Raw genomic sequence first — 12,032 nt, forward strand, 5'->3', positions numbered from 1 at the left:
CGGTTCCAGCCCTCGGGACATTCAGGGTCCGACTTCGGGGCTAATTCGGCGCCTGTCCCAATCGGGCGAGGGTGAGGGTATCCCCAGAAAGCGGTCCTTCTTTCTTTTTTTCTCGAAGGCTGCTTCTGTTTGCCACTATCCAGGAGAGATAAGGGTTTTGCCTGGATGGACGTCAATTCCACGTTTGTATGACTTTGGTTGGGGCAAAAGACTGGAGAACATGGTTCGGAGAGCGCGAGAGTGGCACTGGTGGAGTCAGGCTGGGTCCCGAGGACGAAGTTTTCTGCAGTTTCCGTTACTCGATGGATATGCTGCCACTGGATTGCAGGCCCTTTATCGAGCTATATAAAGACACAATGGCTTATCTCAGGTTATCAGCCAGTCTCACGCCTCCTTTCTTGGCTTATCTCCCTTTTTCTCGCCCTTATCTGCGCTATCTCCAGCCAGATTCTCCCCTCGTTTCTTACTTCCTTTTTCCTCTCTTAGACCGAAATCCAATTCCTCTCTCTTCGCTTCCTCGAGTACCGTCCCTCTGCTCTTCAGAATGGACGCCGAGATTCCGTCAATTGCCGTTTTCGCCTCGTCGCGAGCCGTTGTTGGCGGCCGTTTGACCTCTGCCACGCTCGTTGTGTCCCGCACCACTGGCAAGATCACGGCCGTCTTCGACTCGGTCATTACTCCCGACAATTTTCCTGACGGTACTCCCTATACTGACTTCACCCCGAATGTGCTGCTCCCCGGCCTGGTCGATGCTCATGTCCACCTCAACGAGCCCGGCCGTACCGAGTGGGAAGGCTTCTATACCGGCACCCAGGCTGCTGCCTTTGGCGGTGTCACCACCGTCATTGACATGCCTCTGAACGCCATTCCTCCAACGACGACTGTAGAGAATCTCAAGACCAAGCTGCAGGCTGCTGAGGGCAAGTGCTGGGTTGACGTTGGCTTCTATGGCGGCATCATCCCTGGCAATGCCCACGAGCTCAAGGCGCTAGTCCGCGAGGGCGTTTGTGGCTTCAAAGGATTCCTTATCGACAGTGGGGTAAGTATCCTCTTATCAGACTTGATCGATTGCATACTCACAGTCGATAGGTTGACGAGTTCCCCGCCGTTTCATCAGAAGACGTTCGCAAGGCCATGTTTGAACTGGCTGATGAGCCCACGACTCTCATGTTCCACGCCGAGATGGTTCCTCCCAAGACATCATCTGAACTGCCCGATGTCATGCCCGAAGGTGCTCCGGAGGCTTATTCCACCTTCTTGGCCTCTCGCCCCTCGGCGTATGAGACTTGCGCTGTAGAGGAGATCCTCTCCCTGTCTCACCTAGCCCCCAAGCTCCCTCTGCACATCGTTCACCTCTCCGCCATGGAAGCCATTCCTCTCCTGCGCAAGGCCCGTGCGGAGGGTATCCCCATCACTGCCGAAACCTGCTACCACTACCTCTCGCTGGCCGCCGAGGAGATCCGCGACGGAGATACCCGCCACAAGTGCTGCCCGCCCATTCGCTCCAAGTCAAACCAGGATACGCTCTGGGCCGAACTCGACCGCCACGCCGACGACGGTGTCATCAAGACCATCGTCTCGGATCACTCCCCCTGCACACCCAATCTCAAGCTCCTCCCCTCCCACATCCCCGGCAATGGCCACGACCACTGTCTCTCTTCCTCATCAAAGGTCATCCCCAGCAACAGCGTCACCACCAACGCCGCCAGCGAAGGCAGCTTCCTCTCCGCCTGGGGCGGCATTTCCTCTGTCGGCCTAGGCCTTCCCATCCTCTGGACTGAAATTTCCCGCCGCAAAGGCCTCTCGGACGCAGACGACGACACAAAAACCAAGCAAGCCCTCCAGGATATCGTCCGTCTCTGCTGCGCCAACACCGCTGCCCAAGTCGGCCTGAACAAGAGCAAGGGTGACCTTGTCCCCGGTTTTGACGCGGACTTCTGTGTTTTTGACGATACAGCAGAGTGGATTGTCGAGCCTAGTACCATGCTCTTTAGGAACAAGTGCTCGCCGTACCAGGGCCGCACCATGCGCGGCATGGTCCGCCAGACCTGGTTGCGTGGCGAGCAGATCTTCAACCGTGCCGACGGGTTCACTGTCAAGGCTCCAACCGGTGGTCTTCTGCTTGAGAGACGGGTTTGATTTCTTCTCTCTCTTTCTCTCTTCCCTCTCTTTGCACATATACCTCATTTTTCCCTCTTCCTCCCTCCCTTACCCACCTAACCACCTACCCATTTACCTACCTGATTGGACTCCACACGCGTCTTCCATATGCGCCTTTCCGTTGCGAGAGAAACCGAGTGCAGCCAGTTGATTCCGGTTTATATATATGACGAACGAGAACGACCAGAAAGACAAGATTGAGACTTGTGATACCCATACATACCATATCCATACCCGCTAATGACGAGCAGCAGCATATCATTGATTGAGCATTGCATGCATTAGACCTTTGTTTCTTGATTTTTGATTTAGCTTTTCGTTTTGCGATAGAGAGAATACCAATTTGTTCGGTTTCATGAACCTGTTTCCATTCATCATGTTGTATTGTTTGTATGGTACATTGTTTGTAGGGGTCTTGCTCGTTCTGTCCGTCAAGCAGAACTGCAATAGAGTAGATGAGTCCATTCAACGTGGAATCAAATCATAAAACTTACTACCGTCACCGGTCCTTTATCCTTATCCGTATCCTAACTTCGGCTTTCATCCTCAGCCTCTTTCGCGTTCTCCTTCTCACCCTCTTCCCACTTCTCACGTACCCTCCTCCTCAGCCCCCCATTCGGCCCTCGTCCCCAGATGACCTCCTTCTCCTCTCCAGCTTCTTGCTCCCGTATCCGCGTTTCAGTAACAGCGCCACCACCAACACCACCAACTTCCGCCCTGCTCATAACCTCCTTCCGCTCCTTAACCTTCCTCTCCTTCTCACGTGCACTTTCAATCTTCCCTAGATAAATCGCATACATCGCAACCTCCGCAACCCCCACGCCCAGCGCCGCAAGAAGCGATAGAAGGACGCGGACTGGTTCTGATGCTCCGATGCCACCTCCGCCACTGCTATTCCCACTTTGATTTCGCCCCGATGATGATGAAGTCCACATGTTCGACACCAGAGAGACAAGCACCTCCGGTGTCCGAAAACTCGTCAGCGCCCAGTACACGCTAAACCCCGTTATCAGGACCGAGAGGAAGATGTTTAGGACCAGCGAGGGTGTGAGCGGGTCGGTGTAGTTTGGGTCTTCGGTGGATGAGGGGTGTGCGTCATGGAGGGCGGCGAGTTTGGATGTGTTTGATGCGAAGGGACTTGTATTTGGGTTTGTGTTTGAGGCTGTTGGTGAGGTGGATGTGGAAGGGTGGGAGGGTGAGAGCATGCGCGTGTAAGCGTCTGCTTCGGCGGCGGCGAGGAGGCGCGCTTTGTGGGCTAGGTATTCTGGGGTCTGTAGTTTCATTGGGGTTTTGTTAGTTGTTTTCGCAGCATTTTATGTTGTCAGGGAAATAAATATGGAAGAGACAGAGCGGAACGTACAGGTTGCGGCTTCGGCGGCGGCGGAGGGATATACAGTTTTGTTCCGCGGAGGAGGGCATCGAGACTTCGATCAAAGCCGGTGTCATTGGCTTTTTTGCAGCTAGAGCTAGGGCTGCGGGTATCTCTGAAATAGCGCGATACTCGAATTATCTGATCGTGGGATATGGGATTTCCCAGAGGCTGGGACTTGACGTCGGGGAGGTTGAGCTCTTCGCGGGAGTGTGGAGGGATTGCCTCGATGGCAGAGAGGATAGGTGGTGTTATGACGAGGGCGACCATTGTGATTGATGCTTTTTGTTAGCTTAGTGAGCTCATAATCAAGTATTTCATGACGGGTAAGGCGTGGGGTGATGGTGAGGTGGGTGGTTGATTGGGTTGGGTTGGATGATTTCCATGTGAGTTTAGATGCCGTGGGCCTTGGCGAGGTACAGGGCCCGTGGTCGAGACTGGATTACCCATGTCGACAACGACTACTGGTCATCGGTGGGTATGGGAATTTCGAAGACCTAGGGGTTATGGTCATTGCGATTAGTTTGACTGGGCTATATCTCAATGTAGTGCCTCTCTTATCCGGTAGCGAACCTCGGTCCTGGCTCTCACATTGTATGCATCCGCACGCAACTATATATAACCGGGCGAGTAACGGCACACCATTGAGGTGTATTCTTCAATCAACAGCGACTATCGTACAGTCTGCGGACCTCTGTACCTGCCCAGATACTCAGACAAGCCGCACCACCGTATTTTGAAATGAAAACTCCATGTCCCGTGCAACAGAGAAGCGCACATCCCAGTCAGCCCCGGGATTCCCACCTGCCTACATCGAGCAGACCTCTAGATAGGAAATTGCCTTATATTAGTTGTCTCTTCTGGCCTGACATCAACCACGGTTGATTAGTGTAGCGGTTCAGCACATCGGATTTTGACTACCATCAAATGGCCAGTTTTCCGAGGACCCGGGTTCGAATCCCGGATCGACCTTCTTTTTGATATTTTTTTTTTTTTTGATATTTTTTTTTTGATCCACTTTGCCCGAGAAATTTCTCCTTCTCTTTAGGGCTGATGATTTTCAAATAGCACACCGCTTGAGCGGTGGCATGAATCGCAGGAGTCCCTGGCCTTATGTTTGTAGTCTGTGTTTGCCCCGTGGAAGGTGTGGTGTAGCGAGACCTAGGAGAGAGGGTTTATAGTGTTTCGCAACCGAGGCTCAATCTTCTGTAAAAACAGACGACTTCTACAGACATTAAGTACCCTGAAGGTATACTCGTTAGTCTTGCCTTCATTGGTCCGTCTAGCAAGCTGTAGGAGCCAACGGCCGTACCCTATACCTCCAGCCTACGCTATCATAGCATTCACAGAAGCGACCAGGCCCGAATCAACTCCTTGCGGTTGACAAGCTTCCTCTGCACTCGTGTATACATTATCGCATACAGCTAAGATATGTAGCGCATGGCCAACTATGCACTGGATGTATAATGTCGGCTGCGACGATCATGATACATTTTATTCTCCGCTCTGGGCTGCCAGAGACGAGAGCACCTACTTACATATCTAAACGGCAATACATGTTCAGAAGAATAACATAGATCAGCCAGAAAGATAGCAAAGCGTCGACCAGGTCAGTAGCCAGCTACTCATCCCGATTGATACCGCTTCAATCTCCTTCAATGACTAGAAGGTTATTTCTCCCCCTCCTTCCCCTCAGCCTTATCTTTCCGCCTCTGCACGACATCCCAGTTATAAACACGAGCCGTAGCAACTTCTAGTGTCTGTCGAAAATGGAAATCAAATAGAATTAGCGCAACACCACAATAATACGAGCAAGAGATAAAAAAAGAGGGGGGATAAACAAACCGTAATCTGCTCCCTCAAAAACTCCAAATCCTCATCACAATTGGCCAGGCTCTCCTGCGCCGCACTCAACTTCTCACTTAACATTCCCACCGCCTCCTCAATCGGATAAGCAAGCATAACATTCGCACCAAGCCAGAGATACACCTCCCCTGTATCCTTAGGATCCACCGTCGCGCGCGCATAAAGAGTATCATTGAGCTCGAAGTGCGTCTGTATAGGTCTCGATTCCGCATCGGCGTCGGCGTTCTCGCGCTGCTTATGCAGGAACCGCACCATCTCTAGCGTCTTCTTGATATCGGGGATCTTTTCGCGCAGCCCCGTTGCGCGGCGGCTCGTGTTGACTTCCATGAATTGGTACTTTGAGATCATTTCTTGGAACGAGCGGAGCGTTGGTTCGACGTCTGCGCGGGTGGAAACGTAGTCCGAGACGTTGTCGACGAAGGGGGCCATGGGGATGCCCCGCGGGTTTGTTTGCGTTGGAGCTCTGGATGGTGGTGTTAGTTGTATTGTACTGATCGATTGTATAGGGGGAACGGGCGACGTGTGAGAGTAGACGTACGGTGTTGCTTTCTTTTCTGCCATTGTGGGTGGTGCTTGTAGCTTGTTTGGAGTATGTGTGAGGGAGAGGCTCTGGAGCTCGAGGTTGTTCAGTTACTGCAGTGGAAGAAAAGTGATGGAGAGGCGGGTCTTGGTGGTTGTTGTTAGCCAATTACATGAGGCCATGGCTTATCGCAGTTCACCTGCCCCACACTATACTCTATACGTAGGTATAAAGTACATACTGCCAACTTTCAAGTGCAACATGCTGTTGTAGTCTAGAGGTCTAGCTGCCGAGGTGGAAAGTTGGCCAGGAGAACGAAAATATTAGATTTATCATAGCCAAGCCAGTAAACTCCGTCGTTTATCATGAGCAGGCATCAATAGACATTGCTCTAGATGCTCAACCAAATCAGGCGCACCATAGCATATTAACCAGCACAGCCATAGTTGTGCGCACGGTAGGCGAGTAGCAACTCTAAACAAACATTCTAGGGAAAAAAGATCACAATGCAAAAGGGCACAGAGCAGGAAGACACCTAACAGAACAAGAGTAAAGTCACGGAAGCGCCAAACGATAAAAAAACAATAAACCGATATGGAGAATCGTAAGCATCGAGGTAATATCGTAAATCGTAAAAGAAGGTAGAATCTCAGTTGGCAAGGAACCTACACCGCGAAGGCCTGCAATGACGCGCACCTACTGCCCAAAAAGGACCATTGAGGAAAATTTCCAGCATCTGCGGTCGCTTTTGTTGCCAGCTCTGGCTGGAACCTTCACAATGTATCTTCATTGATCATAGTCCAATCATCGGTACCGTCGTCCTGGTTTTCCTTCAAGGGGTTGCCATCCATCTCTGTTATGTTTAGGTCTCCATCCACAGTCACAGATTCATACTTGCTCTTTGCCATGGATGAAACACTAGCCCGCTGTCGAGATAGGTCTGCCGCGTATTCGAGATCGCGATAGATGGCTTGAATAGCTGTGGCAACGCCGTCCTCCTGTTATGGGTTAGAAATGCCTATTTCTTTCAAAAACGAGAAGAACTTACACTGCGTATCCGCTCCCCGAGCTGCTTCGCCCGCACAATCATACGCTCGTCATGAGTAGCCGTCCACAGGGCGCGAGTGAACACGCTGACGTTGAGCTTTGGCATACATACGCCGACTCCTAGGTCTTCAATCCGACCACTGAAGAAATGTTGATCGCCAAAAAAGGGCTTCGTGATTGTCGGTATGCCGGCACGAAGGCTCGCCCCGGTAGTCCCAGCACCACCGTGATGTACGGCGGCGTCGATTTTTGAAAAGAGCCAATCGTGCGGAACGGAGTAGTTGATCTGGTGAATCTCAGGCGGTAGCGGAATCTCTGACTTTGTGCTGGCTGGAACTCCGAGGCGATCTGACCATCCTTTGGAGAGAATGCATCGAACGTCCGCTCTCTGGACCGATTCAACAACAGTTCGTGTCATAGCGGCAGGGTCCTGAACAACTATCGATCCGAACCCGATATAGACAAGCTTCTTCCCGTCTCGCCGCGCACGCTGCATAAAGTCCGCGAGCTCTTTCGGAGGGTTCCAGTCAGAGCCTTCATCAAGAAACCAGTATCCAGTTATACGGACCCAATCAGGAAAATCCCAAGGTGGAGGCACGACGGAAGGGGAAAAGTTGTAGATGAACGGAATTTTGTTGGCTTGCATCTTGTCCAAGTTGGTGGCCTTGAGCTGGAGATATTTTATCCTCCAGTTATTCACTCGGTACCAGATACCCGCCCAGAACATCATGTCGAACATCACATAGGTGTAATAGTTATACATCCCGCCCTTTCTATGTCCTTTAGGCACCGCGAATGCATGAGGGTATGCTCGTGTCCTCGACCAAGGCATTGTAAACCCACGGAAATATGGAATCTCTAGTGCTTCGGCGATATGAATTCCAGCCATTGCGCTCGGTGACTCGATGAGAAGATCGCTGCCCTGGCACGCTTTCCATGCAGACGTCAACAGCTCGTCAACCCAGCCTCCAAACCTAGAGCTAGCTTCTTTAAGGAAAGAGACTGTGAACATTCCATGCTCTACACACAGTCGCATAAGCTCGGCCGGGTCGCCGGCGACTGGGGCAAAGTCAATGCCATGCTCCCGAATCGATGATTCAAATTCTGCATGAGTCGCGATTTTCGGTTTATGCCCCTCTGCAAGAAGGCCTTTGCACAGAGCGATATAGGGCTGCACATCACCACGTGAGCCAATCGTCAGGCATGTTATATTCAGAGGCTGGCTAGGTTTGAAGTTGACGATTGAGGCACGGGGGTCATCAAAGACAGGACGAAGTTCCGAAGACTCACTGAGATGCGGAATAAGTGTTTGGTCTGCCGAGGCGTTCTTCAGGCGGGCTTCTTGCAACTTCCTGTGTTCAGTTCCCGCATCGTCGAACTCATGATTTTCCTGCTGCGACAACACAGCCGATTCAGCTAGAAACTTGGCAGACTGAAGCCTCTGGTGTACAGTAACAGCAAAGTCATCACGGGCGTCTTCGGTCCTAAATTCGAAGAATATTTGCTCATAGCCTCGAATAACAACGACGAGTCCGTAATAACCAAATTGAAAGCGTTTCTCCTTCGCGACGTTCTCGATATCCTGCAGTGGGAGTATCATTATCGTTCGAGTACCGGGCAAGAGGCTACGGAAGCAAAGCTTATTTTGACTGATGTAGATCTTGCCATACAGCGGAAGCGCACGGTGCAGGTATGCGAAGTAGGCTGCCTCAAGTCTCTCCGAGGGGGGTAAGGCAAAATGAGACCGGAAGTTTTCTGCGTCTCGCAAGCTTTCCTCTGCGGTTTGAGTGTAGAAAGCACGGTCGTCCGGTAAAACACTTTCAGTGTCTCCGTAATGTCTTCGGCCGCCTACCCACATTCCCGACACCTTTTCGATATAACCCATTGATTCAGTCGCCAGCAGGTTGCTCATCTCCTTTGACCGGCTCTTTAGATACCCCGCAAGCCCGGCCGCTCGCTGAAGAGGATATGCCCCCGCTCTTACAAGGTCGTTCAGAGCAGCTGGAGAATAAAGTCGGGATTCATCCTTTGAGTCCTGCTCATTGTCGCTAATGGCATACTGGATTTCGGGCCCCTCCCGTGCAAGAGAAAGCCCATCAAGGCCGTGTTCTGTTATCGACGCGCCCATACCGTCTGTAGGGTGACCATCTGAGGTCCGCTGCTCCCAAGTATGGATTGTCGGGGACTGGAAAACGTCGCTCCGGTTAAGTATTTGACTTGCAGACTCCGTCGTGTCTGTCACCGACTGCAACACCTCCGACGACTCAGCTACCTGATCTATCGAGTTGTCGAACGAATTTGTTGAGTCTCGTTGGTAATTCGACGGTGAGCCTTCGATACCAGTTTCAGATTCTTGAACTGCGTGATCTAGTATAGGTGATTCGTTTCGAGAGGGATTCTTTGTGGGAGTACCGCGGATAAGGCTTCTCAAAAGATCGACCGCGTCGTGACCCGACTTGAAGAAAGTGAAATAATACTGTAAATTCGTTAGAAGAGCGCATTGATGGTGGCTGTGTATAAAACATACCTCGCATACCTCGTCGACTGCAAAGGTCTCTCCACTTTCGACAACGCGTATTCTGAAGGTTTCCGCAAACTCGCCCATAGGACTCTCCTCCACATCCAAAATGTTGCCAACCGGAAACGAAATTTTTACGCTTTCACCTTCATTGTGTGTCCTGAAAATGACCTTCTGCAAGGACTTGACCCATTCCTGAGCGTTCGCCGAGCTGTCTGCCCTGAAGTAGGATGTTCCATGGTCAGTCGTTACCTGAAAGTCTCTCGATGTCTTTCCTTTTTCTTTGGATTCGGTGAGCAACGCGGAGATGCCGTATCGAAGATCGATTTGACCGCTGGGAAAGTAAAGGTTGTTGGGATCAGCGTAGTAGGAGAAAACATCTCCTTTCAGCGAAAACCAGTAGCGGTTGTACTTAGGGTTCCTTCGACCACGCTTGTGGAGATAGCCTGATCTGATGGCAACAGTGGATGTTCTGGGAAGATAGGCGTAGAAACAGACGTGCCCTTCTGTCACATACATGTAACCTTGCAAAAGCATGCTTTGCAGCAAGGAGCATGGATACTCAACAATTATCCTCTCGGGTGCGGGGAAGCGGAACATCTCCATCAAGCGAAGAGAGAGAGGTGACGCTGAGGTTTCTTCTGGGGCGCTGTCTTTCTTCGCTTCGACAGAGTGCTGAGAGCTTTCTTCCTGGCTCTCGCTCTCTAGAAGAGCCCGAGCCTCGACCATGCGACTCAGTATCGGGGCAGCTCGCGGTGTCGCGCTGCGTGGTCGTGGAAGGACCGGGAACGGAGACAACCTCCCGCTTGTCGAGTTTTCTGGGCACCCCGTTGCTCCCTGTTCCTTTCTCCGGTTGATCAAAGCTGACTTAAAGGGCCTAAAGAGCTTGGGATCTGATATTGACCTTCGATGACGGCGGCCTCTTTCCTTTGAGTGGTTCCTGGTTTGGGGAGCCGACGGTATCTGTAAGGTAGCATCCGCTTGCGGCGACTCAGTATCCTGTTCACCAGAAGATATCTCAGGCTGCTTCCCAAATCCTGCCTCTGTTTCTTCCTCGCTATCGCTAGATCCATCAAAGCGCGCCCCGGAGTCAGTTCGGCTACCCACAGCAGCAATCAGGGACAATACAGATTGCTGCATGTAGTGCATGCCACCACGAGATATGCCATCGCTTGGTGGTGCAGTATAGTCCATATGAGAATCATCCTGGTCTTCCTTCAAGCGATCTGGAAAAGAGCTTGTGAAAGTGCGTCTTGTGGGAGTTGACTGACCGCTCGCGCTGGAACCTTGTTCTGCTCGACGCTTTGTGTTGTCTATTGATGGTCGCATTTTCGTGGGTTTGAGAGTGGAGATATTGTAGGAACAAGCGGTTGTAGACGAGTTCTCAAGGAGCGGAATGAAACGCCGGGCAGGTGACAAACTCCCAGTGGCGTTTTTGAGTATAGAGCAGTCGCTAAAGGTCACGATGAGGACGCCGAACGAAAATGAATGAACCAATCTGTGTAAATAATCATTTGATCAGTACCGGTTGTCACCATCAGCTGAACAAAGAGCTGGAAGGGCAGGTGCATGAACAAGGGAGAGCTACCCACTGCCTATCCCATGAACTGATAAGGGCTAGAAGGAGTTCGGAGCGGGTATCTCAAGCCGTCAAAGCAGCACGGGTCGAGGCTCTTGAGTCATTCTGGGTGGTGGATGGTGAAGATAGGGTCCTGAGAAATGACAAGATAGGGGGACGGATTGTGTTGAGAAGCGTGAGTGAGGCAAGTCGAGCTAGGCGAGGGCGATGCAGCGACAACTGTAGATGGTCTCGTCTCTGGCGTCACTTGTCTGTATCAGCTGGTCCATGTGCAAAGGTCCGGCCCAATCAGCGCTGTCGCATGTGATGAGGATGCTGAGTCCGGCCAATTATTAGGTCTCCCGACGCGTTTATGTCATCTGGGATCTTCAGTCACGTAAAGAACAGTATTGATGGTGAAGCTCCTCGGATCTAGCACATTTGCGTTGCGGTGTCCAAGGTACTTCATTTCGACTCCGGAAGGCAGATCCTCATGGAGCCTGCGTCACGCCGCACGGAGCTGGAGACGGACCCATCTAGCCGCTTTAGGTTAGCGAATTTTCTCTCCAGCTCGAGTCTCCAGTCTCCAGAGTCCCAGTGTACTTCCTGCCGCCTGATATCAACGTTTTTGCACTTACGGGTCGACCTATCAGTCTACAACTCTACATACGAGGGTCAAGCAGCAACGCGCCTTCTGGTTATTGCCTCGAGGAACGAAGTCTCAACGGCCAAAATCCTCCAGAATACGTCTATGTACCCAGCAATGGCCACCATAGGCAGTAAACTACTTACCTACAGAGTCATGAGTCACTCATTTAGGGAATTGTGATTCGTAAGCTTGGAAGGTTGCTCCAGACATGCTCTTGCAAGGGAAGTTGAGAGTTGTCTCTGACTAAAAAATCAGGATTCAACCCAAGCCTTTGCCCCAAGCACCCAACCCTAAAAGCTCCCAACATGTGCTTCAACTCTGACTCCTGGTGATATTCCCCCGTAA

The 12,032-nt window shown here is 51.5% G+C and overlaps 5 protein-coding genes and 1 non-coding gene across 6 annotated transcripts; 2 read left to right on the top strand and 4 right to left on the bottom strand.

Moving 5' to 3' along the window:
* Window positions 1-98: 98 nt before the first annotated feature.
* Window positions 99-2,413, top strand: BDV17DRAFT_142005 (allantoinase alX). Its single transcript, XM_073754316.1, has 2 exons — window positions 99-1,039; window positions 1,090-2,413. Exons 1-2 carry the CDS (start codon window positions 545-547, stop codon window positions 2,137-2,139), a joined length of 1,545 nt encoding a protein of 514 aa, XP_073613672.1. The 5' UTR covers window positions 99-544; the 3' UTR covers window positions 2,140-2,413.
* Window positions 2,189-2,555, bottom strand: BDV17DRAFT_142012 (uncharacterized protein). The gene has a single exon (XM_073754317.1). The coding sequence runs from the start codon at window positions 2,420-2,422 to the stop codon at window positions 2,237-2,239; it is 186 nt and encodes a 61-aa protein (XP_073613673.1). The 5' UTR covers window positions 2,423-2,555; the 3' UTR covers window positions 2,189-2,236.
* Window positions 2,556-2,663: 108 nt separating this feature from the next.
* On the bottom strand, window positions 2,664-3,879 carry BDV17DRAFT_268696 (TMEM199/VMA12 family protein). Its single transcript, XM_073758487.1, has 2 exons — window positions 3,521-3,879; window positions 2,664-3,431 (listed from the first exon to the last, which is right to left on the bottom strand). Exons 1-2 carry the CDS (start codon window positions 3,797-3,799, stop codon window positions 2,688-2,690), a joined length of 1,023 nt encoding a protein of 340 aa, XP_073613674.1. The 5' UTR covers window positions 3,800-3,879; the 3' UTR covers window positions 2,664-2,687.
* A 529-nt stretch (window positions 3,880-4,408) lies between these two features.
* Window positions 4,409-4,501, top strand: BDV17DRAFT_t105. Its single transcript has one exon. It is a non-coding gene; the product is annotated as a tRNA-Gln (tRNA).
* A 504-nt stretch (window positions 4,502-5,005) lies between these two features.
* BDV17DRAFT_268697 (tubulin-binding prefolding complex subunit PAC10) lies at window positions 5,006-6,097 on the bottom strand. The gene is made up of 3 exons (XM_073758488.1): window positions 5,934-6,097; window positions 5,375-5,858; window positions 5,006-5,289 (listed from the first exon to the last, which is right to left on the bottom strand). Exons 1-3 carry the CDS (start codon window positions 5,954-5,956, stop codon window positions 5,200-5,202), a joined length of 597 nt encoding a protein of 198 aa, XP_073613675.1. The 5' UTR covers window positions 5,957-6,097; the 3' UTR covers window positions 5,006-5,199.
* A 128-nt stretch (window positions 6,098-6,225) lies between these two features.
* On the bottom strand, window positions 6,226-11,498 carry atg26 (UDP-glucose:sterol glycosyltransferase). Its single transcript, XM_073758489.1, has 4 exons — window positions 11,073-11,498; window positions 9,490-10,978; window positions 6,964-9,438; window positions 6,226-6,913 (listed from the first exon to the last, which is right to left on the bottom strand). Exons 2-4 carry the CDS (start codon window positions 10,807-10,809, stop codon window positions 6,689-6,691), a joined length of 4,020 nt encoding a protein of 1,339 aa, XP_073613676.1. The 5' UTR covers window positions 10,810-10,978; window positions 11,073-11,498; the 3' UTR covers window positions 6,226-6,688.
* Between the last annotated feature and the right edge of the window lie 534 nt (window positions 11,499-12,032).

Source organism: Aspergillus undulatus, assembly GCF_047715775.1.
Source record: "Aspergillus undulatus strain CBS 261.88 unplaced genomic scaffold BDV17scaffold_39, whole genome shotgun sequence".
In the NCBI taxonomy this organism is placed as follows: domain Eukaryota; kingdom Fungi; phylum Ascomycota; class Eurotiomycetes; order Eurotiales; family Aspergillaceae; genus Aspergillus; species Aspergillus undulatus.